A 19,211-nucleotide genomic window follows, 5' to 3' on the forward strand; every position below is an offset into this window, starting at 1 on the left:
TGCTTGTTTTTTGAACAGCGTTTACTAATTTTCATAATCATTATCAAATTTATTCGGATTTATGCTATTCATGGGACAACGGCATCCTAACTAGTTTTTACAAAGTTTGACATATTAAAAAAAATTGCATCACCATGTCACAAAATTATTTTTCACTAGTCCTCGGTCCTGGTCTTTGCCCAAAGCCCTACATAAGACAAAATCCGGACAACGAAAATTAGACCGCCTAGCGATCCAAGAGCAATCCCAAAGTTGTCCTAAATAATTTATCACGGTTGATGTACACATGTTTATCTGTATTCAAATATAATGACATTTCCGCATGATTACCTCTTTAAAACTCAGCATTTGCAGAACACCTTCCCCAGAATCAATGCACCCTCCAACGTTACTGCAAGTAATGTTTTCGACTCCTTTCCATTGATTTACAGAGCTTGAATGATGATTAAATTGTTAATTTAAGTGAAGAAATTAATTTTATATTGTACCAATTTATGTGTATGGGTTTACAATGCTTCATTCCCATGAAGAAACCAAGACAAGTACTTCAACCAAATGAAATAAGAAGGGATCGAGCTGTTAAATAGAATACTTATCAATTGGCCTTACCATTTCAAATGTATGTAAATACACCCCTTGTTCTTACTCTTTGTTTAGGAAGCTACCCCCAAAAATCATGAACGGCATTATGAAAACTGGAGCTAATGCAAGTGCCTAAAATAAATAATTTCACGCAAAAATAAAATACCTTAAAAAATCATAACCCATATTGCAACCTCTAACCATTTCTAGAGATGAGGATACAGTGGAAACCATGTACCCTGCATGTATTAATTGTATTTTATTTGCACGTGTCCAACTTATTGTTAAACCAACAAGAAAAAAAGCCTACCATAAGAGGAAGACACATTTGTGATCAAGATTGCAATGGCGATCGCGATCAGAAAACGATCTGCACTAGGGTTCATTCCAACCATCCAATATCCAATGGATAAAAATATAGCAGGGAGGAAAATATAGAGCGGTAATTCTGCCGTTGTTTTAGCTAAATAGTAGGCGTCCGTTCGGTAAGTTCCGTTGTAATGCTCTCGCATAAATACTGGCAATTCGTTCCAAAATACCTTTTCCGAATGTATCATATTCAGTTAAGCAGATTTAAGTTAACTTAAAAAAAATAAATTTTTACATTGGCGACGGGAAAGACGCTTGAAAATGTAAGGTTTGCCAACATCATGAAAATGAAACCGTTGATGTTTTGTATGCCTTCTTGATCCAGTTCTTGGTCCAAAAAAACAATCCCCATTATCACGGAAAGAAACTGTCATACAACAAATAGCTCAAAATTAAAGGTTCCAATTATTTTCATAGTTATAAATATTTTGAGAAGTTATGCTTACCACGGATTGGGCTAGCTGCACTTTAAGTACCAGTGGATCATTCAAGACCGTTTTTCCTGATCTCCAAAGACACGCCTTGAACTGGGTCCACCAAGAAGCTTTGTATGGTGATGTTGTTACCAATTTATTTCGTGTAGAGTCACTGGCACTGTTTAGTTGAACCAAGTTATTCAAATCGTGAGCAGTCTGTGTATTAACAAAATCATTGCAAATATTTCCTGATCTCTTTAAACAAGCTTCTTCATTTCCAGGTCGTATTGCTAATGTGAAAATAAAATAATCCGCTGGATTGTAGTTCATCGGACAAGCGTAACCCTCACTAGGACATAAACAGACCTTGAGACATTGTTAGGAATTAAATGATTAAAAATATCTCTAAATGTATTACTTTGAAAAGAAAGTTAAGGAATCTGCACAATCTCCAATGAACGCCGTACGACCTTCAGACATAAGTAAGAGTCGATCAAAAAGTGCAAAAACTTCCGATGCGGGTTGATGAATTGTACAAATGATAGTTTTCCCTTGAGCGGCCAAGGTCTTTAGTGATTTGACAATGGATTGTGCCATGAAGGAATCGAGACCTAAATATTAGCAGAACAAGTGTTCAGTGCATTTAACTATTTCAAATATACGCTTATATTTAATTAAACTGGAATTACCTGTCGTTGGTTCGCTATATTAATTAATTGTAAATATTAATTAATTAAATTGATTAATTGGACTACTTAAATTTGGTGGATATGTATGTATATGAAATACTCAGCAAACAAAATTCCAGGATTTGTGAGAATCTATTTATCATATTTGCAAAAATTGGAAATCGTTAATTGCAAAATTTCATTAAACTGTAAAACCTAATAAAGCTTACTTCTGTGGCGATTGACAAGCGTTTTTGCTGTCCACCGGAAAGACCTTATTACAATACTCCCCCATTATAATAACAACCTTACATATTACAATAATATATTAATGTGTGTATAACCTTTCACTCGCCCTGGGATTCCGATAATCGTATCAGCGCATCCAGTTAAGCCCATCTTTAAAATTGATGTACGTTTAAATATTTATTATAGCTTTTGGTACAATATTTACACCCACTTGTCTGATAACTTCCTCCACTCTTTCCATTCGTTTTTTATATGGAATTGCCTGATCCATTCGAAGCGTTGCTTGAAATTGCAAATGCTCTCGAGGCGTGAGCGTTCCAATAAAAATCTATAAAATAAATCAGCCAATAATTATGTATGCACATTTCTTAAATAAATTGTTTCATACATCTGACTGTTGAATATACGCAGAAATCGAGGCAAGCATTGTTCTGTCAACAGGCGTCCCATTAATAAGCCGTTCTCCAGATAAGTTCAATTTTCCAGTATTTCGACAGGTTAGAACGTTCAGGAGTGTTGTTTTCCCTGCACCACTTGCTCCCATTATTGCGAGCAGCTCCCCAGGTCTAGCAATTCCGGTAACTTCAATATCGAAATTTTTTAAATGATCATATTAATACCCTACATACTTCTTAAAGCCAAATAGCTACGAATAAGTAAATCTTTATATGTACGTGCTAAATAATTACCATTTTTGAGAATATGTTTCTGCTCAACGTTTCCCTTCTTATTGAAACAATTTGGAAGTTTGCTGTCACTTTTCTTGTTGGCATATACATTGATGTCACTCCAAGTATATGTCATTCCACCAGAATGACGTACCCCGGCCTCTTGACCATTTACTTCAGAAAGCTCGTATGCTGAGTTTTCATATCCTTGTTTATCCCCCTATGAAAAACATGCGATAATATGATGTACAATTTTATCCAGATAATCATACAACTACCCAACAGGCACGTACCTCGACAGGGATGACCTGCGACATGATGACGAGAATAAAGTAGAGGATTTATATGTAGAAGTAGAAAGGAGCAATATTAATCGTGGAATATTAAATCGATATTGCCGAAATGCCGACCTGTTGTGTCTGTGTCCCAAACCCGGAATAACCGACATACAACTGGATACAAGGTTTCGTAAATCAAATGGTTGATGGTAATGTCGATGTCGAGTGGCCTGTGTAGTAAAACATCACGTGGATGAGGACAATTGATCTGTGCACTCTTGAGAATCATATCTCAAATCAACATAGAGCACTATTGGGTTAATATAATTGGATTAAAGCTCGTACCTGTATGAAAAACGATATACATGAACCATATAATCCGAGTAATCCGACCATGTATCATCGATAAGCTCAACATGCTGCACATAGTATGTACACAGCAATGTAAGTAATTATATCAATGCACATTTGGAAGTTTCAAATTGAAACCCTTGTTGGTCATTGGTAGCGTCAAAACTTCACAAATACAATACATTCGTACGTAAAATCAGTTAACGTATCACTCGGTCACTCACTAATTGAATGCATCGTAAACTAACATCAGCAAATGTGTGTGACTCAATGTCAGTTTTTGATAATAATAAATTGAATTCATACGTCATATGAAAAGGAGTTCATAGGGTAGATAGTTTACATTCTGAGAATTGCATAGCAGCAGTAACAAAGGATTCAGTTCATGCAACAAAAATGGTGATCTCATTCTCATCTGAACGGCCTAACTGCGTCACACGGCTAATTATACTTTTATTATAAGTAATAAGCAGAGTAAATTACAAAACTAAGATCTTGGCTTGAAGGTAAACGTGCACAGACAGAGACAGGTGCGCAGGTGATTGTTTGGTTTCCAATCCAAATACTGTACATATGTGGATGACTCAGAAAAATTATATCAAATATTCTAATAAATAAGCTAGCTACTCGTTTATTGCTCATTTATTAGCTCACTCGGTATATTTCTCATTCCAAAATACATTAATAAGTAAATCAGATCAGAGTTCTAACGCAGTTTAACTTTAACTACTCAATCGATTGAAATCTTTCAGATTTGTTAACAAAAATTGCTCAATATTTCCATCTCAAATATACTCCAATAATGCATTCTTTTATCAAAACGTTAGTACTCGTCCAATTTTGTGTTGTCGGCGGACATGGTCAAAAGTTATGCAATTTTTCTGAATCTGCGAAAACCAACGTGCCCAGTTTCATCCAAAATTTCTCAACGAGCAAGTGCATGCGAGTGTCTGGTTTTGGATTCAAACCAGCTTCAAAAGTACTCATTGACGAGTGTTCCTATTGGTCAGTGTATAATTTATTTTATTTATTCTATTTTTGCAATATCTGTATTAAAATTATGCTAATATCTTTGTCTTTATTACGTGTATCACTTGTTCATATAAATCAGTATAATAAAACTTCAATTCAATAATATTTTGCAGGAACAAAGCCACAACTGACCAGAAATTTACATTGGTGAACAGCACCCTGAACAAGGTTCTCCTTAAAACGGATGCAGGAAACAATGACAGTTACTGTTTAACTACAAAGTACGACAATCTCTTGACGGATACTTGTCAATCTCTGAATTTTGACCAAAACTGGACTTTCAAGCCGGTGTCAGGGAAAAAAGGCTGGTTCCTTATTGAGCAGTACTCCTCCAAAAAGTGTCTCATTCCAAAGTCAAGGGCCACCGGAGCTGGAGTTGAGCTCCTTCCATGCAATTCCTACCAAACAGAACAGATTTGGAAGATTTGCATGTGAGATTTGCACTTGTTATCCGTCTCATATTTCATTTCCTCCCAGTCATTCAACAGAACAGTATCTGCATTTATTCATTCATTCATTCATTTAGAATTTTAGATTAAAAAAACCTATCAGTACAGCTTTGCTTAGCCCGAACCAGGAATGATTAGTAAACCCATGTTTGTCAGTAGTTTTCTATGAAATTAGGTGCTACTATTTTCCATTAATTCTTCCATCAATCCTTCGTATTACTAGGCTCCAAATTCTAAAAAATATTTACTATCCCTTCCCTTGACTACTTCCTAGTGGAGGTCGTCTCTATAGCCCACCTGGTTAATTTTTGTTCATATTTAACTTCATGATATTTCGTGAAAAAGCAGTATGGATCTCTGGTCCAAATTTCAGCTTTCTATGTTAATTTCTGAAAATCGGTGGGGGTCACCCCACAGGGTCCCTCTAGATGAAAATTTTACCAATTTCACTTCATATTCTTCCATTTGGGGACATTAGCAGCCTCTATATCAAATTTCAGCTCGATTGGATGATTTTGAAAAATCGGTATGGGTCACCCCCTCGGGTACCTCCGGTTGAAAAATTTTCCAATTTCACTTCATATTCTTTCATTAGGAGCCATTGTACCTTTGTACCAAATTTGAGCTTTCTATGACGATTTTGAAATTTTGGTGCATAATACCCCACCCACTCCGATGACCCCCACCGGTCAACCACTGGACCAATGTCACCCATCTTCGAACTCGTTTCCTAACTTTGTCCAATATGCATATGGTAAAAATTTCAAGTCAATTGGTCAACTCGTTCGAGAGTTATCGGAAGACAGACGGACAGACAGACAGACAGACAGACAGACGGACATGACAATTACATAAGCCCTGGTTCGGGCTAATTAGATTTAGATTAGAATTTTAGATTTTTTTAATGATTTCAAAGACTGATAAATTGAGCGTGTCAACGAATATTTTGAAGATAGATCATATCATGTGAAATGCTGTTAAACACATTTGCATTTCCTATTTATTTTAGAGTTTGATAATTTGATGTCTGCAAATAAAATCCCACTTCACACTTACTTCTTGAAGACTCGAATTGTTTTAATTTGACTCATAGATTGAGCAATGCATGATAAATAAATACGCTTTAGTATTACAAAATACAAAATGTCACCAACACCACTTTGTCATACTTCCTAAAAACAGTGCATGATATTTAATATGATAATATCATTTTTCAATTTGGAACGTTTTCATACACATCGAATTTGTTTTGTTGATCTACAGCGTAGAAACGGATAGATCATCGTTGGGACTCGGGGCAGTCGGAGATTAAAAGTCGAGGGCGAATTTGGAGGGCCGAGCTACGTGAGCAACTTGAGTGCACTTGTTTAACAAACAGCGCACTTTCTGTCTCCCGGTGCGAAAGAAAACGTTCTCGAAAGAAATTGCAAATTGTTCTTTAGATTTCGTGGAAATTTACATTTTTGTCCAGAACATAAGCTAGTTTCAGCCGATTTTGAGATGGCTGCTATTATGGAGCCAGCAGTCGCTGTGGTAAGTCACTAACAATACTTACAGATAAGTAGAATGACTTAATTGTGCAGTGGACGTACATGTTTTTGTGTATTGTATTTTATATACGAATAGTAATATGCAGTGTATGTCTATAAAACGTATCATACTTTACTTTACTTTACTTTGATGTAGATGGACTTAGAATCAAAATCGATGCTTAGCACGGACGAAGAGGAAAAAATCGATGAAACTAGTATTGCTAGTAATGAGGATACTGAAAATAATTCTGTCGCTAGCAGTGCAGAGGAGAAGTCGGTTATTGAGGATGATTCTGCAGTCGATGCAAAAAGTGATAAGGATGAAGTAACTGAAAGTTCGGAGGAAGCAAAAGTGGAGGACGACAAATGTGTCGAGGAAGCGGAGGTCAAGATACGTAAGAATCGAGGCCCGAGAAAGGTAGCTAAACCTGAGACGCCGCCCAGTAATGGACACTCGACGGGACGGGAGAGAAAGAAGGTGGAACGTTTCTCGGTTCCTGCCAATCCTGTGAAGAAGGAGAAGAATCTTGCCGTAGACAAACCAGGAAAGGGACAGAAACTTGGGGATATTCCATTCATTGCGGATATGCTAAACGTAAGTCATTGCTTTTAGACCATGTTTACTGTTTACTGAAGTTTATTAAAATGTCGCAAATCATCAAAAAAATCTGCTTTTCAGATCAAGACATGCTAAATTTAATGTTCTATTGCATGTTTTGTAAACATATTTAAGTGCATACCAATTTAAAATTGGAATACTCATTTCTTTTCAGAAAACGACTCAAAAAAATTTACTCTATCTTCATCAAGCTTGCTTCGGAGGACGCGCTAAACAGCGAGAAATCAAGAGACAGCTCCGCATTTTCTCTGGTTTCCCATTTGATTCAGATTCTAAGGAATTCCAGATAAGACGAGCCACTATTTCAAAGTATGTATGAAAGAATAATAATCTCATATTACTCTCGCACATACAGTCAATCGTATATTTCTTGGGATTGACGGTCAGTTTGGCGAAAGCCAGTTTGGCGAAAAAAAAATTTTCGCCAATGTGGTAAAAAATTGTCATGAAAGTACTAACTGGCGAAATTATTGTCATATTTGGCGAACATTGAAAACTCGTAAAAGTACATTTGGCGAAATTTAAATTTCGCATTTATTTATGTCAAATCGCTCAAAATTACAACTAAATCATATATATATAAGATAAGATTAAATTAAGACTTGTAGTCTGGAGTGCTTCTCACTAGCTTCGATAACAATTAACAGATTTTTCATAACTCGCCCGTTTAATGATGGAAGGACTACATGCATTTCTCTGGGTGCAGTATTAGTAATTGGAACTAATGCCCTCTTTTCTTGTAATACCCTAGTACCGATAATATTAAGATTCTTATCGTTTTATCCACATAATGTCTTCATGAGTTACGATTTTCACAAAATCCTCGCTTTCGCCAAATGCGACATTATTTTCGCCAAAAGGTACTTTAAATAAAATAAAACTAAGGTACGGTGAAATGCATGAAATTTATTTTTCGCCTAATGGGATTATTTTTTTGGCGAAAGTTTTTCGCCAAACTGACCGACTACCATTTCTTGGAATGTTTATGATCTTGGGATATTTGGTTTTGTTTCCAGGTGGGAAACAAAGACATTCAAGCTCATGTTCTCAGTGCTCGGACTAAAGAATGAGCATACTAAAGAGAATTTTGTGACAAAGCTGATGGAGTTTTGTTTGAATCCGGAGGATAGTAGGCAAGTACCTCACACTCCCAAGAAATCAAAGGCCAAAAAATCTGGAAATAAAAGCAAGTCAAAGAAGTCTGTATCAAGAAAGAAGGAATCAACAGGTAAATCCAAGAAGCGCAAACATGATTCAGATAATTCAGATGCTGAAAATGAAGATGAAGAAAAGTTGGATTCTGCTGGTGGGAGTGATAGTGATGATGCTGGTAGCGAACCAAAAGCAAAGCGCTCAAAACAAGCCTCATCAAAGAAAATTACCAAACAAAATGAATCAGAAGAAGAAGACGATAAAAATGACGAGAGTCTTAGCGAAAGCGAACCTGAAGTTGATAGTGAAGATGAGAAGAAAAATAAGCCGAAAAAGAAACCTGTTATCGCGAAAAAGGGTTCTGCAAGTTCAAAGAGGAAGGCTCCAGTTCAAAGAAAACCTAAAAAGATTGCAAAGAAACCGAAGTCCGACTCTGAGTCTGACGAACAATCTGATGCAGAAAGTAGTGGTAACTACGATATCACCACCATTTCAAATGTATATTTTGCATATGTGATACTTCTATAGAATTAAGTTACCAAATTGACTTAATGCATTTTTGTTTGTACTGATTTTAGCATGATTTGAAAAAGCTAGTTCAAGGAATAGTAAAGAAGGCGGATCTGAGCACATTTTCCATGAAAATGGTAATGGGACAAGTCAAAGAAATCTTTAAAGTGGAACAACTGGATTCCGAGAAAAAACTATTCATCAGGTCGATGGTCGATGAGGTACATATTTTGTTCTTTATTAATTTGATAATTTACACTTGTTGAAATACATTTTTGCATTGATGAACATTTTTTACAGATCTTAGGCAAGCGCAAGGGCGACTAAGAAGTATGGATATAACACAAATACAAAAGAACGAGACCTGACATCCATAAAGTTTAATAATATATTTTAATATCCTTAATGGTTATAAGTTTTCTATATTTCACATTAATTGTTAGTTGGTTAAATTTAAATTTGGCTTTAAAGGCATTGACATCTCCAGAGTAAACTTTTCATGAATTGTCTGATACTTTGGTTGAGTATAACTAGAAATTGACATTTATGCCAAAGTTTCCAAATCTTTTAGAAAATTACTTGGTGTCAGTATCTCAGTAGAGCCTAAGAAAAAAGTAATTGTTATTGTTTAATGTGTGCAATAATAAGCATAGTATACACTACTACCTGGTATTCTTACTATATTTATTTATTGTTATTGTTATTTTTCTTATTATTTTTCATATTGAATGCATTAACGAATAATAAAGGATGAAAGGTACTCACCGATTACAACTTCCCATTCTGATTGCGACTTGTTTATCTGTATAATTAAGATTCGGATTAAATTATTTCTCGTCCGTTGGCATTACTTATTATTAGTTTTTCTTTAAATGTGTATACCTCATAAACAGATCTAATTTCCGAAAGTGAAATGCCTCCGACAACAAAAATTATGAGCCGTGGTCCACTTCGTGTCTGTTGCCCACTTTTTGGATACCATTGTTGAACATATCTTGTACTGTGCACATAAGTATTTACATATAAATACAAATATTCATATTTACATACACAACAAATATATCTGTAAAGTGTCAATTGTATAAATTTTGTTTAAAATTAAATAAACAAATTTTCAAACCTTGCAGGAATTTTGTATCCCGTGTCAGCATTTCTGTTAAACTGGTATGGAAAACTTTTCTTGTCTAAGCGATCTTCAAGCACGAACTCGGCAAGATCCTTCAGAACAGGTGTCCATCTCGATGTCGTATAAAAACACTTTCCAGGTTCATCTCTATTCTTTCTTTCAACATTGTGCGTTTCTTTCCGTGAATCCTACGATCAGAGTAACGGATTTTGACAAATCTTAGGAAAGTTTTTTTTATAGTGGTTATGTAAGGTTACCCCTATGACCACAACGTTAGGTCCAAGAAGGGCCAAGTTTTCAATCATTTCTCGAAATGCGGGATTTAACATTGCGTGAGTGAAGAGTTTTGTAAGGATTTCTTCAGTTACTCCATTTCTTGAAGGCAAAAAAAGGATATGCAAGATTTGTTGTGCCCTCTGTTTTGGTGCACTTACCTTGAAATGATGTAAAGAATGATAAGTCTCAGTTTTTCGTATTCTGTTACACTTTCACTGTCAACTTCCATTAACACGGGGAACATTTTATTCATAATTCCTTTAATTGGTTCTCCATTGGCATCCTCCCCTGTTGCGAGATCCTGAATAATGGGTATTTATACACACATACTTAAAGAAAACAGAAGTAGGTCAAATAAATATGAAAAAAATGAACGCATACTTGTTCAAGTAATAGTAGATTCTTGATTCTCTCATACACTTTCATGCAGTCACTCGCCATGCTAATTTGCGTGGCAAACATTGTCATTTCCTTTTGGTATTGAGGTAACTTCTTGACCATCATTTGCAAATCCCTTAAACCAACTTGCTGACCGTCGGGTGTTTCAATGTTTTTTGATTTTGCAAAGTCCTGATAATCGTCAGATACTTTTCTGCAAAGGAGATACAATCGAAATTAATATTACTATCAAAAGGAGTCAGTCATAAGTATCTGTGATTTACTTGCTGACTTCTGCAATGTGCAAATGCTTGAGTTCTTTCCATGACTCGTCATCTTCATCCAAGAAAACATTCTTTACCTCTCCAGTGCTGGACTTCAACTGGTATGCTCCATTTTTAAGTGGAAGTAAATCGTGGATCATTGCTTCAAAAGATAATTCATGCAAAACTGTGGAGACAATATCGAACCCTCGATCCAAAATCAGAAGCTGTGATCGGGATTTCTCTGTCCCTGCCCCCATTGTAGGATCCAATTTTTTATATTCTTGAAGCTTCTGATCAATCGTACGAGCCAAGTCGGAATTTTTTATAAATGCTGACCTGAACAAAAATCGTGTTTGAAGTTTGAACACTATATACAATCTCATCGTAAAGAAATACCGGTATCGTATTGAGGGATTTTCACCCAAACAGGCACATAAGGTTGCGATTTGAGTGGCCATAATGTCAATGTTGAGCGTAACTTCGGTTAAATCTTCCAGGGAATTGTAATAGAGACGGGTGACCCGGGGTCGATTTTCCAACAAAAATACCTGTTAGTATTTAGTTAAGAATGGGATTGCACAATTAGAACAACCTCACATAATCTATTCCGTTCCGATAATTACTTACATGACTCTCGTATGGAATGAAAGACATGTTGATCTCTTTGAAGGTTTTTACTCTGCTTATGTTAAGGACGTCAGCAAACTTTTCGATTATACTCATTGGACATACTAAAGTATTACGAATTAAAATGCGTTACAAATTATTATAATTTATTCGTGTATGCATATTTTACAACTTTACATTCAATAAAGAACACATGGAACGCCTTGTAGATGTTGGGACTAGAAGAAATAAAAGATACCTTGCAGAACTCAAAGTTTTCGATTATACAAATAGTCACGTAATCTCAAGAACAATTTTTATTAATCTTAGTCAGGGCTGATAGAATCGTTATAGATATGCTAGAGCCAAAACGGCTGAACCGATTAAGTTCAAATTTTGCATACATTATTTTAGGAGTTAATTTCGATGATGAGCAAAATTGGTCAAGTGGGGGTCATGTAGATAAGTGGGTGGGATATTGTGCATCCAAATTTTATGATACACATTTAACCACATAATTAGCTAATTATAATGATTCAGATTTTGAGACTGTTCTGACATCATTTATACCAATCCTGACTTACTTCGAGTTGAGGTCGGCAAGCAGAGCATCTACAGAGTTAGCATCAGTGGGTTTCAGGATATAAATGGCTTCCAAGAATGGTAACGGTTCTCGTTTTTTATGTAAATCTTCGACCAAGGTGACCCCTTCTGCCGTAATGTCATGCATTCCACAACAATGGGACACAATCTTGCTTGAAAAATGATCCAAGATCAAAACTCTCCAATAAATTTCATCTGTCTTTCTTTCCACAATTGTACTCCGAATGACATCATTGATAATCACTTTTGGGATAAGATGCAACTCGGTCATTTTTAGTAAATTTTTCATACAGAAAATATGATGTAATCTTAACTTTTTTTAGTACCACAATATAGACAAACTTACTTTGCTTCGAAATTCTCTTCAACAACCCCATGTCTGGTGTACTGCCCTTCCGGCTATGTATTCTTTTTGCGTTTGAACCCTACAACAATGGCATGAAAAATATTTTCAATAAATAAATTCACTTGGAACACTCAAAACTTATTACGCGTTTTATGGATTCAAATATACCGAGGTTGGCAAATAGTGAGGAAATGCTTTGTATTTATTTGTGTATCAATTCATAACATACTAATTCTCAAAAAAAGAGTGATACCCATTTCCTTCATGGGGAAGTTGAAATTAAAACCACAAACACAATAATTAACATGACAATTAGATGGATGTGGGAGGAATATTGAGTATGTCATACCCCAATAGGTTGGATTTACATATTTGCATATTCACAAACCTTCCTTTTCGTGTCCAAATATTTCTGACAAGCTTCAACGACATGTTTTGGGACTGACCACATTGCATTGGTTGTTGGTTAACACGATGATTCATTCATCTAAAGCAGTATCATATCTTATTTTATTTATTTAAATATTAATGCTATTTGTCAAATAAATAATTAATGTCCCTCTCGTATGTTTTGTACCTCTTTTGTTATTTTCTTGTCTGTTTACCTACACCTCCAATGTTGGTTGATTATCACTAAGGTAGATTATCAGAACTTTGTAATCTTCTTATCTACAATGCAGATTCTACATTGCGTTCTATTCTTATGTCAAAAGAAATCCCATGGACAGATAGAACGAAGAACCTGGAAATTGAAATTTTGAACTCCAACTGCCGTCATAATGCCATGTTGTACAACCTCATCCCCTGAAACTACTCGCATTAAGTGGCAAATTAAATAAAATTGCCAATTTGAAAGTGCGTCATACTAATTATTTAAGGAATTATATAGTAAATAGCTCATGAATAATAAATCACAACAATTATAATTAGCATAACGTGTGTGGAGGTAAGATGAGACAGTCTCATTGTGTCTCAACCTGCCTCACCAATGCAGAGGCTCAATGAGGAGTGGAGGCCTCTGTGAGATGGAGGTAAGGCTGCTAAATTCATAATCGGCATGGGAAGAGCTCTTTGGCTCACTTTTCGTTCATAACGAAATCTGCAGACTTTGTGTACCCTCGTGCTCTCCACAATTTTCTAAAAACTTATCTGGTTCCGGTTCAGCGCTGGTCCAAGGATTATCTCGACCAAACCAGAAATGGTAAGTGTATAGTGTGCATTATTTATGTAATTGTATTTTATGTATTCAGTTAGTTTTGTGCGAATTTGTCGAGGTCGATGAAATGTCAATGAAAAATCAGACTCCATCATTTAATATTTGTGTTTTACTTGAACTATTTGCAGGCTACCAATTACACGAAAGATCCATCTAAACCACAAGCAGAGGAGGCTGTGATTCACCGAATCCGGATTACCCTCACCTCCAGAAATGTCAAGTCACTTGAGAAAGGTGGGTGGAGTCATGGGGGAAACAGTTATTTTATTCTTGATGCATTCTGAAATTGAGATTCTCAATGAGAATTTCTCATCAGTTCCCCACATGCAGTCAGTTTTCTTAATATCAATATGTCTTGTGCATTTCAGTGTGCTACGACTTGGTGAAGGGGGCGAAAGAGAAAACTTTGAAGGTGAAAGGGCCCATCCGAATGCCCACAAAGGTTTTGAGGATTACGACCCGTAAAACTCCTTGTGGTGAAGGTTCCAAAACTTGGGACAGGTAATTAATGAATAAATCACTTGTTTTAGTTTGCAAAATTCAGATTTTAACGATTTAACGACCAACAGGTTCCAAATGAGGATCCACAAGCGTGTGATCGATCTCCACAGCCCCTCCGAAGTAGTTAAAGAAATTGTGAGAAACTGTTTAATAATTGTATTGTATTATCCAATGCAATGAGAGGCGTTCTAATTGCCCAATATGTTTTTTCCTACAGACATCTGTCAGCTTGGAGCCTGGTGTAGAAGCCGAAGTTACTGTTGCAGATTCATAAATATAAAATGATTATTTTGTTTTATACTAATGAAACTGTAAAAAGATGATTTCAGAATAAACGCTGAAAAAGAATTTAAAAACTTCTGTATGATAGACGACGTTGATTTGTATGTAACGCGTTGAACATTCTGTTATATTTATTTATGTACATCAAATTATACAAAACAATTCATATTTTATTTTTTAGTCATGCATTCTTTGTTTTTTTGTCTGCACAAGCGAATGAATTGACTGGAATCTTAATCTATTATAATCTAGCCTCTGAATATTACTACATAGCTAAATTAGTTATGAAAAGATTAATTGTGACAGCATACATAAAACTTAAATCCACAATACATAATATATTTTTCTTGCCAAATTATCATTATTTAAAATACTGCATCGTATATATCATCATCTCTATTGGACGGATTGGACGAAGAAAACGTTCCGGACAGCGTTCCAGAAAACGTTCCGTCTGAACCACCCCCACCCTTCATGAGACTGCTCATATTCGACAGCTGCTGCCGGTGATGGTGGTGGAAATTAAGGCCCATTTGGTGTATCGGATTAAGACTGAGTTTCATCGTAAGTGCGTCCGCTATCTCAGAGTAAATATTTTCCTCTTCTCCGACGTCGTCCGCCACGGTGCCGTACGGAACGTCCGGACTGCCCTTCCCCCCGCTCGACGAGTTCCCACTGGACGAGCCGCTCCCACACGGCGGAATGGGACTCAGACTCAGGCTGCAGTTCCCATAGCTCAAGTTTCCCAAAGAGCTGCACCCACTGCTGCTGTTCGTGCCCCCTCCTCCCACTCCGCCATTGCAGTGCAGGCTGAGAACGTGACGCTGGCTTCTCGAAAACAAGAGGTTTTTGTGCTCTTGATTGCTGTGACTAATAATGAGTGGATTTTTATTGTTGGACAAAACATCAGGGACGGATTGATTATAGCCGTGAAGGAGAAGTTTGTTGGAGGCGTTGTTATTATTCGTATGATTTTGCTGGCTGATGTGAAGCGAATGAGCATTTCTGGTCCCCTCTACATGTTTTTGTACATTTTCTTGTAACGCTAATGACATTGGTGGAGGATGGATTTCCTTGCAGTGGAAATATTCTGATGATTTCTCCCTCTTATTCAACATGCACTCTCCTACTCTGGACATTTGTTGGCGAAGAGGCGGATGTTTGCTCTTGTTTTTCCTACCAGCCATAAAATTGAAAAGTGTTGACAACTTTTTTGTCTCCTCTTCCTGGTCTTCATCCAGTGATATGGACACGCTTTGAGTCTCCACGTTGAAAGATTTTGTACGCCGTAGGTCTTTGGTGGATCCAAACGGGGCAGATGAGGGTCTGAAGAGAAGGGATAGTTTCGACGGTGTGGATGATGACGATGGCGTTTTTGCTCGTAGTCGTAACGATTTATTCTTTTCCTTGACTGAGAGGAGATAAGCACCGGAGACAGTTCCTCCTTTCCCAGCCTTACTCCCAAACTGATAGTTGCGAACTTGTCGTCTCCAATTGTCGGCTTCTCCTCTGCAGAATTGGAAGGCAGTCTGGTACCCAGTGGACTGGATGAATAAATCTTCACTTGTCATTTGAGACAGGAAGAGATCGCAGTCTAAGTCTATTTCAAACAGGAGGGGTTTGTCGCGCATCAGTGTGCAGGCTGAAAAGAAAGTGATAGTTATAAAGATTGGTTACATGTTTGAAATTGCATAAGATATTTATTCTATGGACAATTAATGAATTCTTTAAGGTAAATAAATTGGGGTCTCAGACTTACCCAGCACGACTTCTTCCGTATCGACTCGCTCCAACTGAAGTGTCCCTACAAGCATAAAAACGAGTTTTATAAGTAATTTTTCATGATTATCCACTGATTATTGTATGACTAGATTTTACAATACGTAGTAAGCAAATATGTATGCACATACGAACCTGTAAAGTCAGGAATATTTGGAGGCAAAGCCCCATAAACCATTTTTATCCGAAGTGGGAGTCTGTGAATTTTTGCGATGGCGGAAAGTGGGTAAATATGTTGGGGGTTGCGTCCCCCGCGTGGAGCTATCGGGTAAAACACTCCTGTGGCAGAAAATGGGATGAACAGCACCTGAAATCATAAACATACCGTTTTTGTGAAGGACAAAAGCATTGGACGATAATTAATTAACAATTTGACACCACCTTTCTTCATATCGTGACCTAATTATTTACAGTGCATTTTACTTTGAGATATTGCATTAATATTTTTTGATTAAAGTCGGCATCATGAGTCAGACGAAATAATAAAGTAAAAGTCATCGCAATCTGTGCCCTTAAATTATAAGTTCTTAAAAGCACTGATCAACAGAAATTTAGTTCTGTTGATCAGTCAATGAGTTAAAAGTTTAAATCAGTAATAATCAATTTCTCATTCATTCATATTGTATCGTGTTGGTACGTAGTATGAATTTCAGTCGAAATACACTTAAGCGTGTGCCCCACCTGAAATACTATAATGAAGTTCATTAAATGAACAGACTTGCACCGTCATAATTGTTTCAACTATTTAATTCTCGTAACCTTGAATTTTCAATTAAAATATTACACTTTCAAGTCTAACGTCAAAGTTTTGGCAATTCCAATATTGAGTTTCAAATATTACCAGTACCACAAAGTTGTTTCTTTTTATGTTCATAGACATCCGTATACGCATACATAATGTTTATAAATACTTTTAACGAAATATGTACACAAGTACGAGTCATAATTTAGTATACATCTGTCATTTCAAAAAAAGTGAAGTCTGCTAATAATTGGCTGAAAACCGGATTTAACCAAAAAGGGTTGAGTTGGATGGAATATTTTGCAGACAAAGTTCATTCCTAGGATTAGTTTTCTGCAAAAGTGTAAAAGTCCCAAACAAGGGAGGGTTGCGAAATTCACTTTTAGGGTGCGACGGAGCAAATCTCGTGACTGGAATCATGATGAGACGACTAGACAAAGCCGTTTTACGATTTTACTTTCCTGTTTGGTCTAATAGTTCAAAGAACACAATGACATCGAGCTGTGTGATTTTAAACAAAATTAAGTGCCCAAGTAGGAATTATAAATACACAGAATAATTAGCAAGAATAAAAGCTCTAACTCTATTGTTTTACACATTATTTGTACTATTGCCTCCCAGTAAAGCCATGCCATGCACAAACCAACTCGTTTTCCATTAATTTGCACCTAAGGATTTTTAATCTAAACTAAAACATCTATCATCAATCAGTTGATGGACGTATACATATACGCCATAATAACACAGATATTCTTCAGAAATTTGAGAAAAACTCTGCAGGTCTCATTATGAACTCGTCACGCTTTCAATCAACTCACAATGGACGCGAGTCCATACAGATAGCACGGTGGGAATGTTTTTGAATTGCCAAAATATAAAGAAATTCAACTTCGGTTTCATCGCATGATTATCCGTTAGCTCGATTTGAATGTGAGTCGCACGATCTTGTGAACTCTTTTGTGACGCGTCCATACTTCCATTAATTTATTATTCCTCACAATTGAAATAGGAAGTGCGGGTACACACAATAAGGTGGATCTCAAACAACAACGGCATCAAATTACTATATGTTTCACCCATCAACAAAATAAAGGAAATTAGGAAATGTTTATCATGACCAAACAGTGAAAGCCGGCAATAATAACAACTGTGCGGCATTGTTTATGTAGCAGTATTCATACCCTCTCCACAGGCAGTTTACAGGGCATGTATGCATGTTTTCGTTAGAGTTTTAATTAAAATTTGCCTGATCTCCTTTATTGAAAAAAAGATTTAAAATGAACATCCGGAACCATACATATTCTTATTGATAAAAGTGGAAGGCCGAAAAAAAATGTTTAATTTATTGACCGAAGAATTTATTAGTTTTAATCAAATTAAACATATGTATACCCAAACCCAAAAAACAGCCTTCAAACATTCGACAAAAAACATATTTTCATGTGCAATGAAAGATAAGCAGATCTGATCTTATCGCCAGCATGACACACGACGATTTTATCAGGTTTTAAGTGGTGAATGCCGTAAGTATTACCAGCATTGCACATTAATTGCTTGACATTGCAGGAAGATCACAAAGTTATTATAATTTTCAATTGCAAGCAGACAGGAAAGATTTTCATAAAATTTTCCAATGGCTAAAATTGACCTTCGCCTTGTAATAATTATGTTTTCTCCAATATTGTTCTTCCTGGTGGCAGCAACAACGGCATGGACTCAACAAGGTGATACAAACAAATACGGCTATGAAGTATACATATTTTCAAAAAAAGTAAAATATTGTCCTTCAAATTAGACCCAAGTTTGAAATTTCCTTGGGATGAATGCGTTGCAATGGATCAAATCGTTGGAGAAAAGTGTGATATCCGGTAGGTGGTTGAAATACTGTGAGTAATGATAATACGAATAATAATAATAAATACCACCCTGACAATTTATTCATTTTACAAAATTCGGACCTTCACATTTAGCTTTTCCAGGTCCTGGCGCTCTTCAGCAGTGATGGCGACGTGAGACGTGACGCCCCGTCATAGCCACAAAATATAACAGTTTTTTCTCCTCTGACCTCTCTATCCACTCATTGACAATTTTCTACAAGGTACACAACACAAAATAATTAATTCATTCCAATATCCGAATTTATGCCAGGTCCGGGTATTAATGATTTAGTACGCTTACCCAATCTTCCGTAGGAAACTTGTCATTAAAACTCTCA

The 19,211-nt window shown here is 36.3% G+C and overlaps 6 protein-coding genes across 9 annotated transcripts in view; 3 read left to right on the top strand and 3 right to left on the bottom strand.

The window, feature by feature from the left end:
• Window positions 1-3: 3 nt before the first annotated feature.
• Window positions 4-3,446, bottom strand: LOC110842581 (protein white). Of its 3 annotated transcripts, XM_035846191.1 has the most exons (18): window positions 3,363-3,446; window positions 3,246-3,260; window positions 2,974-3,172; window positions 2,673-2,866; window positions 2,496-2,612; window positions 2,380-2,434; window positions 2,266-2,309; window positions 2,157-2,188; window positions 2,057-2,070; window positions 1,786-1,978; window positions 1,398-1,716; window positions 1,187-1,318; window positions 893-1,121; window positions 784-821; window positions 647-714; window positions 511-576; window positions 331-433; window positions 4-257 (listed from the first exon to the last, which is right to left on the bottom strand). In XM_035846191.1, the coding sequence occupies exons 3-18, from the start codon at window positions 3,086-3,088 to the stop codon at window positions 156-158; spliced, it is 1,821 nt and encodes a 606-aa protein (XP_035702084.1). In that variant the 5' UTR covers window positions 3,089-3,172; window positions 3,246-3,260; window positions 3,363-3,446; the 3' UTR covers window positions 4-155. The 3 variants fall into 3 exon arrangements, 2 of the variants coding, with proteins under 2 accessions (XP_035702084.1, XP_021944049.1); XM_022088357.2 differs by having other exon boundaries at window positions 3,246-3,417; XR_004833609.1 differs by lacking the exons at window positions 4-257; window positions 784-821 and having other exon boundaries at window positions 409-433; window positions 3,246-3,425.
• A 635-nt stretch (window positions 3,447-4,081) lies between these two features.
• LOC110863439 lies at window positions 4,082-5,406 on the top strand. Its single transcript, XM_022112748.2, has 2 exons — window positions 4,082-4,586; window positions 4,727-5,406. Exons 1-2 carry the CDS (start codon window positions 4,384-4,386, stop codon window positions 5,046-5,048), a joined length of 525 nt encoding a protein of 174 aa, XP_021968440.1. The 5' UTR covers window positions 4,082-4,383; the 3' UTR covers window positions 5,049-5,406.
• A 930-nt stretch (window positions 5,407-6,336) lies between these two features.
• Window positions 6,337-9,656, top strand: LOC110863334 (nucleolin 2). Its single transcript, XM_022112616.2, has 6 exons — window positions 6,337-6,595; window positions 6,749-7,189; window positions 7,368-7,522; window positions 8,230-8,863; window positions 8,944-9,096; window positions 9,176-9,656. The coding sequence occupies exons 1-6, from the start codon at window positions 6,563-6,565 to the stop codon at window positions 9,200-9,202; spliced, it is 1,443 nt and encodes a 480-aa protein (XP_021968308.1). The 5' UTR covers window positions 6,337-6,562; the 3' UTR covers window positions 9,203-9,656.
• On the bottom strand, window positions 9,250-13,218 carry LOC110863335 (protein ROP). 2 transcript variants are annotated; one of them, XM_035847069.1, is made up of 15 exons: window positions 13,054-13,218; window positions 12,865-12,963; window positions 12,477-12,555; window positions 12,112-12,373; window positions 11,726-11,766; window positions 11,549-11,652; window positions 11,318-11,469; window positions 10,940-11,257; window positions 10,659-10,869; window positions 10,436-10,578; window positions 10,259-10,376; window positions 9,996-10,189; window positions 9,758-9,875; window positions 9,641-9,677; window positions 9,250-9,478 (listed from the first exon to the last, which is right to left on the bottom strand). In XM_035847069.1, the coding sequence occupies exons 2-15, from the start codon at window positions 12,925-12,927 to the stop codon at window positions 9,420-9,422; spliced, it is 1,899 nt and encodes a 632-aa protein (XP_035702962.1). In that variant the 5' UTR covers window positions 12,928-12,963; window positions 13,054-13,218; the 3' UTR covers window positions 9,250-9,419. The 2 variants fall into 2 exon arrangements, with proteins under 2 accessions (XP_035702962.1, XP_021968309.2); XM_022112617.2 differs by lacking the exons at window positions 12,865-12,963; window positions 13,054-13,218 and adding an exon at window positions 12,645-12,788.
• A 298-nt stretch (window positions 13,219-13,516) lies between these two features.
• LOC110846109 (40S ribosomal protein S20) lies at window positions 13,517-14,551 on the top strand. Its single transcript, XM_022092744.2, has 5 exons — window positions 13,517-13,677; window positions 13,821-13,926; window positions 14,061-14,193; window positions 14,262-14,328; window positions 14,411-14,551. The coding sequence occupies exons 1-5, from the start codon at window positions 13,675-13,677 to the stop codon at window positions 14,465-14,467; spliced, it is 366 nt and encodes a 121-aa protein (XP_021948436.1). The 5' UTR covers window positions 13,517-13,674; the 3' UTR covers window positions 14,468-14,551.
• Window positions 14,552-14,573: 22 nt separating this feature from the next.
• The window catches only part of LOC110846120, a 33,922-nt gene continuing 29,284 nt past the window's right edge, over window positions 14,574-19,211 (bottom strand). Inside the window, exons 7-9 of the mRNA XM_022092755.2 lie at window positions 16,390-16,561; window positions 16,235-16,279; window positions 14,574-16,117 (exon numbers count right to left, since the gene is read on the bottom strand). Coding sequence (XP_021948447.1) covers window positions 14,841-16,117; window positions 16,235-16,279; window positions 16,390-16,561 — 1,494 coding nt within the window. The 3' untranslated portion in view covers window positions 14,574-14,840. The remainder of the gene's footprint in view (window positions 16,118-16,234; window positions 16,280-16,389; window positions 16,562-19,211) is intronic.

The sequence above is a fragment of the Folsomia candida genome, unplaced genomic scaffold (genome assembly GCF_002217175.1).
Source record: "Folsomia candida strain VU population unplaced genomic scaffold, ASM221717v1 Fcan01_Sc001, whole genome shotgun sequence".
In the NCBI taxonomy this organism is placed as follows: domain Eukaryota; kingdom Metazoa; phylum Arthropoda; class Collembola; order Entomobryomorpha; family Isotomidae; genus Folsomia; species Folsomia candida.

Coding starts and splice junctions, on each gene's coding strand:
- LOC110863439 (XM_022112748.2), top strand. CDS start 4,384: ATGCATTCTTTTATCAAAACGTTAGTACTCGTCCAATTTTGTGTTGTC. Junction 4,587..4,726: donor ATTGACGAGTGTTCCTATTG/GTCAGTGTATAA, acceptor AATATTTTGCAG/GAACAAAGCCACAACTGACC.
- LOC110863335 (XM_035847069.1), bottom strand. CDS start 12,927: ATGTGGTCAGTCCCAAAACATGTCGTTGAAGCTTGTCAGAAATATTTG. Junction 12,374..12,476: donor GAAGAGAATTTCGAAGCAAA/GTAAGTTTGTCT, acceptor TTATCCCAAAAG/TGATTATCAATGATGTCATT. Junction 11,767..12,111: donor CTTGCCGACCTCAACTCGAA/GTAAGTCAGGAT, acceptor TATTTCTTCTAG/TCCCAACATCTACAAGGCGT.
- LOC110863334 (XM_022112616.2), top strand. CDS start 6,563: ATGGCTGCTATTATGGAGCCAGCAGTCGCTGTG. Junction 7,190..7,367: donor TCATTGCGGATATGCTAAAC/GTAAGTCATTGC, acceptor ATTTCTTTTCAG/AAAACGACTCAAAAAAATTT. Junction 9,097..9,175: donor TCAGGTCGATGGTCGATGAG/GTACATATTTTG, acceptor CATTTTTTACAG/ATCTTAGGCAAGCGCAAGGG.
- LOC110846109 (XM_022092744.2), top strand. Junction 13,927..14,060: donor TGTCAAGTCACTTGAGAAAG/GTGGGTGGAGTC, acceptor TGTGCATTTCAG/TGTGCTACGACTTGGTGAAG. Junction 14,194..14,261: donor GGTTCCAAAACTTGGGACAG/GTAATTAATGAA, acceptor AACGACCAACAG/GTTCCAAATGAGGATCCACA.
- LOC110842581 (XM_022088357.2), bottom strand. CDS start 3,269: ATGTCGCAGGTCATCCCTGTCGAG. Junction 2,867..2,973: donor GAAACATATTCTCAAAAATG/GTAATTATTTAG, acceptor TCGATATTGAAG/TTACCGGAATTGCTAGACCT. Junction 2,435..2,495: donor TGGAGGAAGTTATCAGACAA/GTGGGTGTAAAT, acceptor TCAATTTTAAAG/ATGGGCTTAACTGGATGCGC.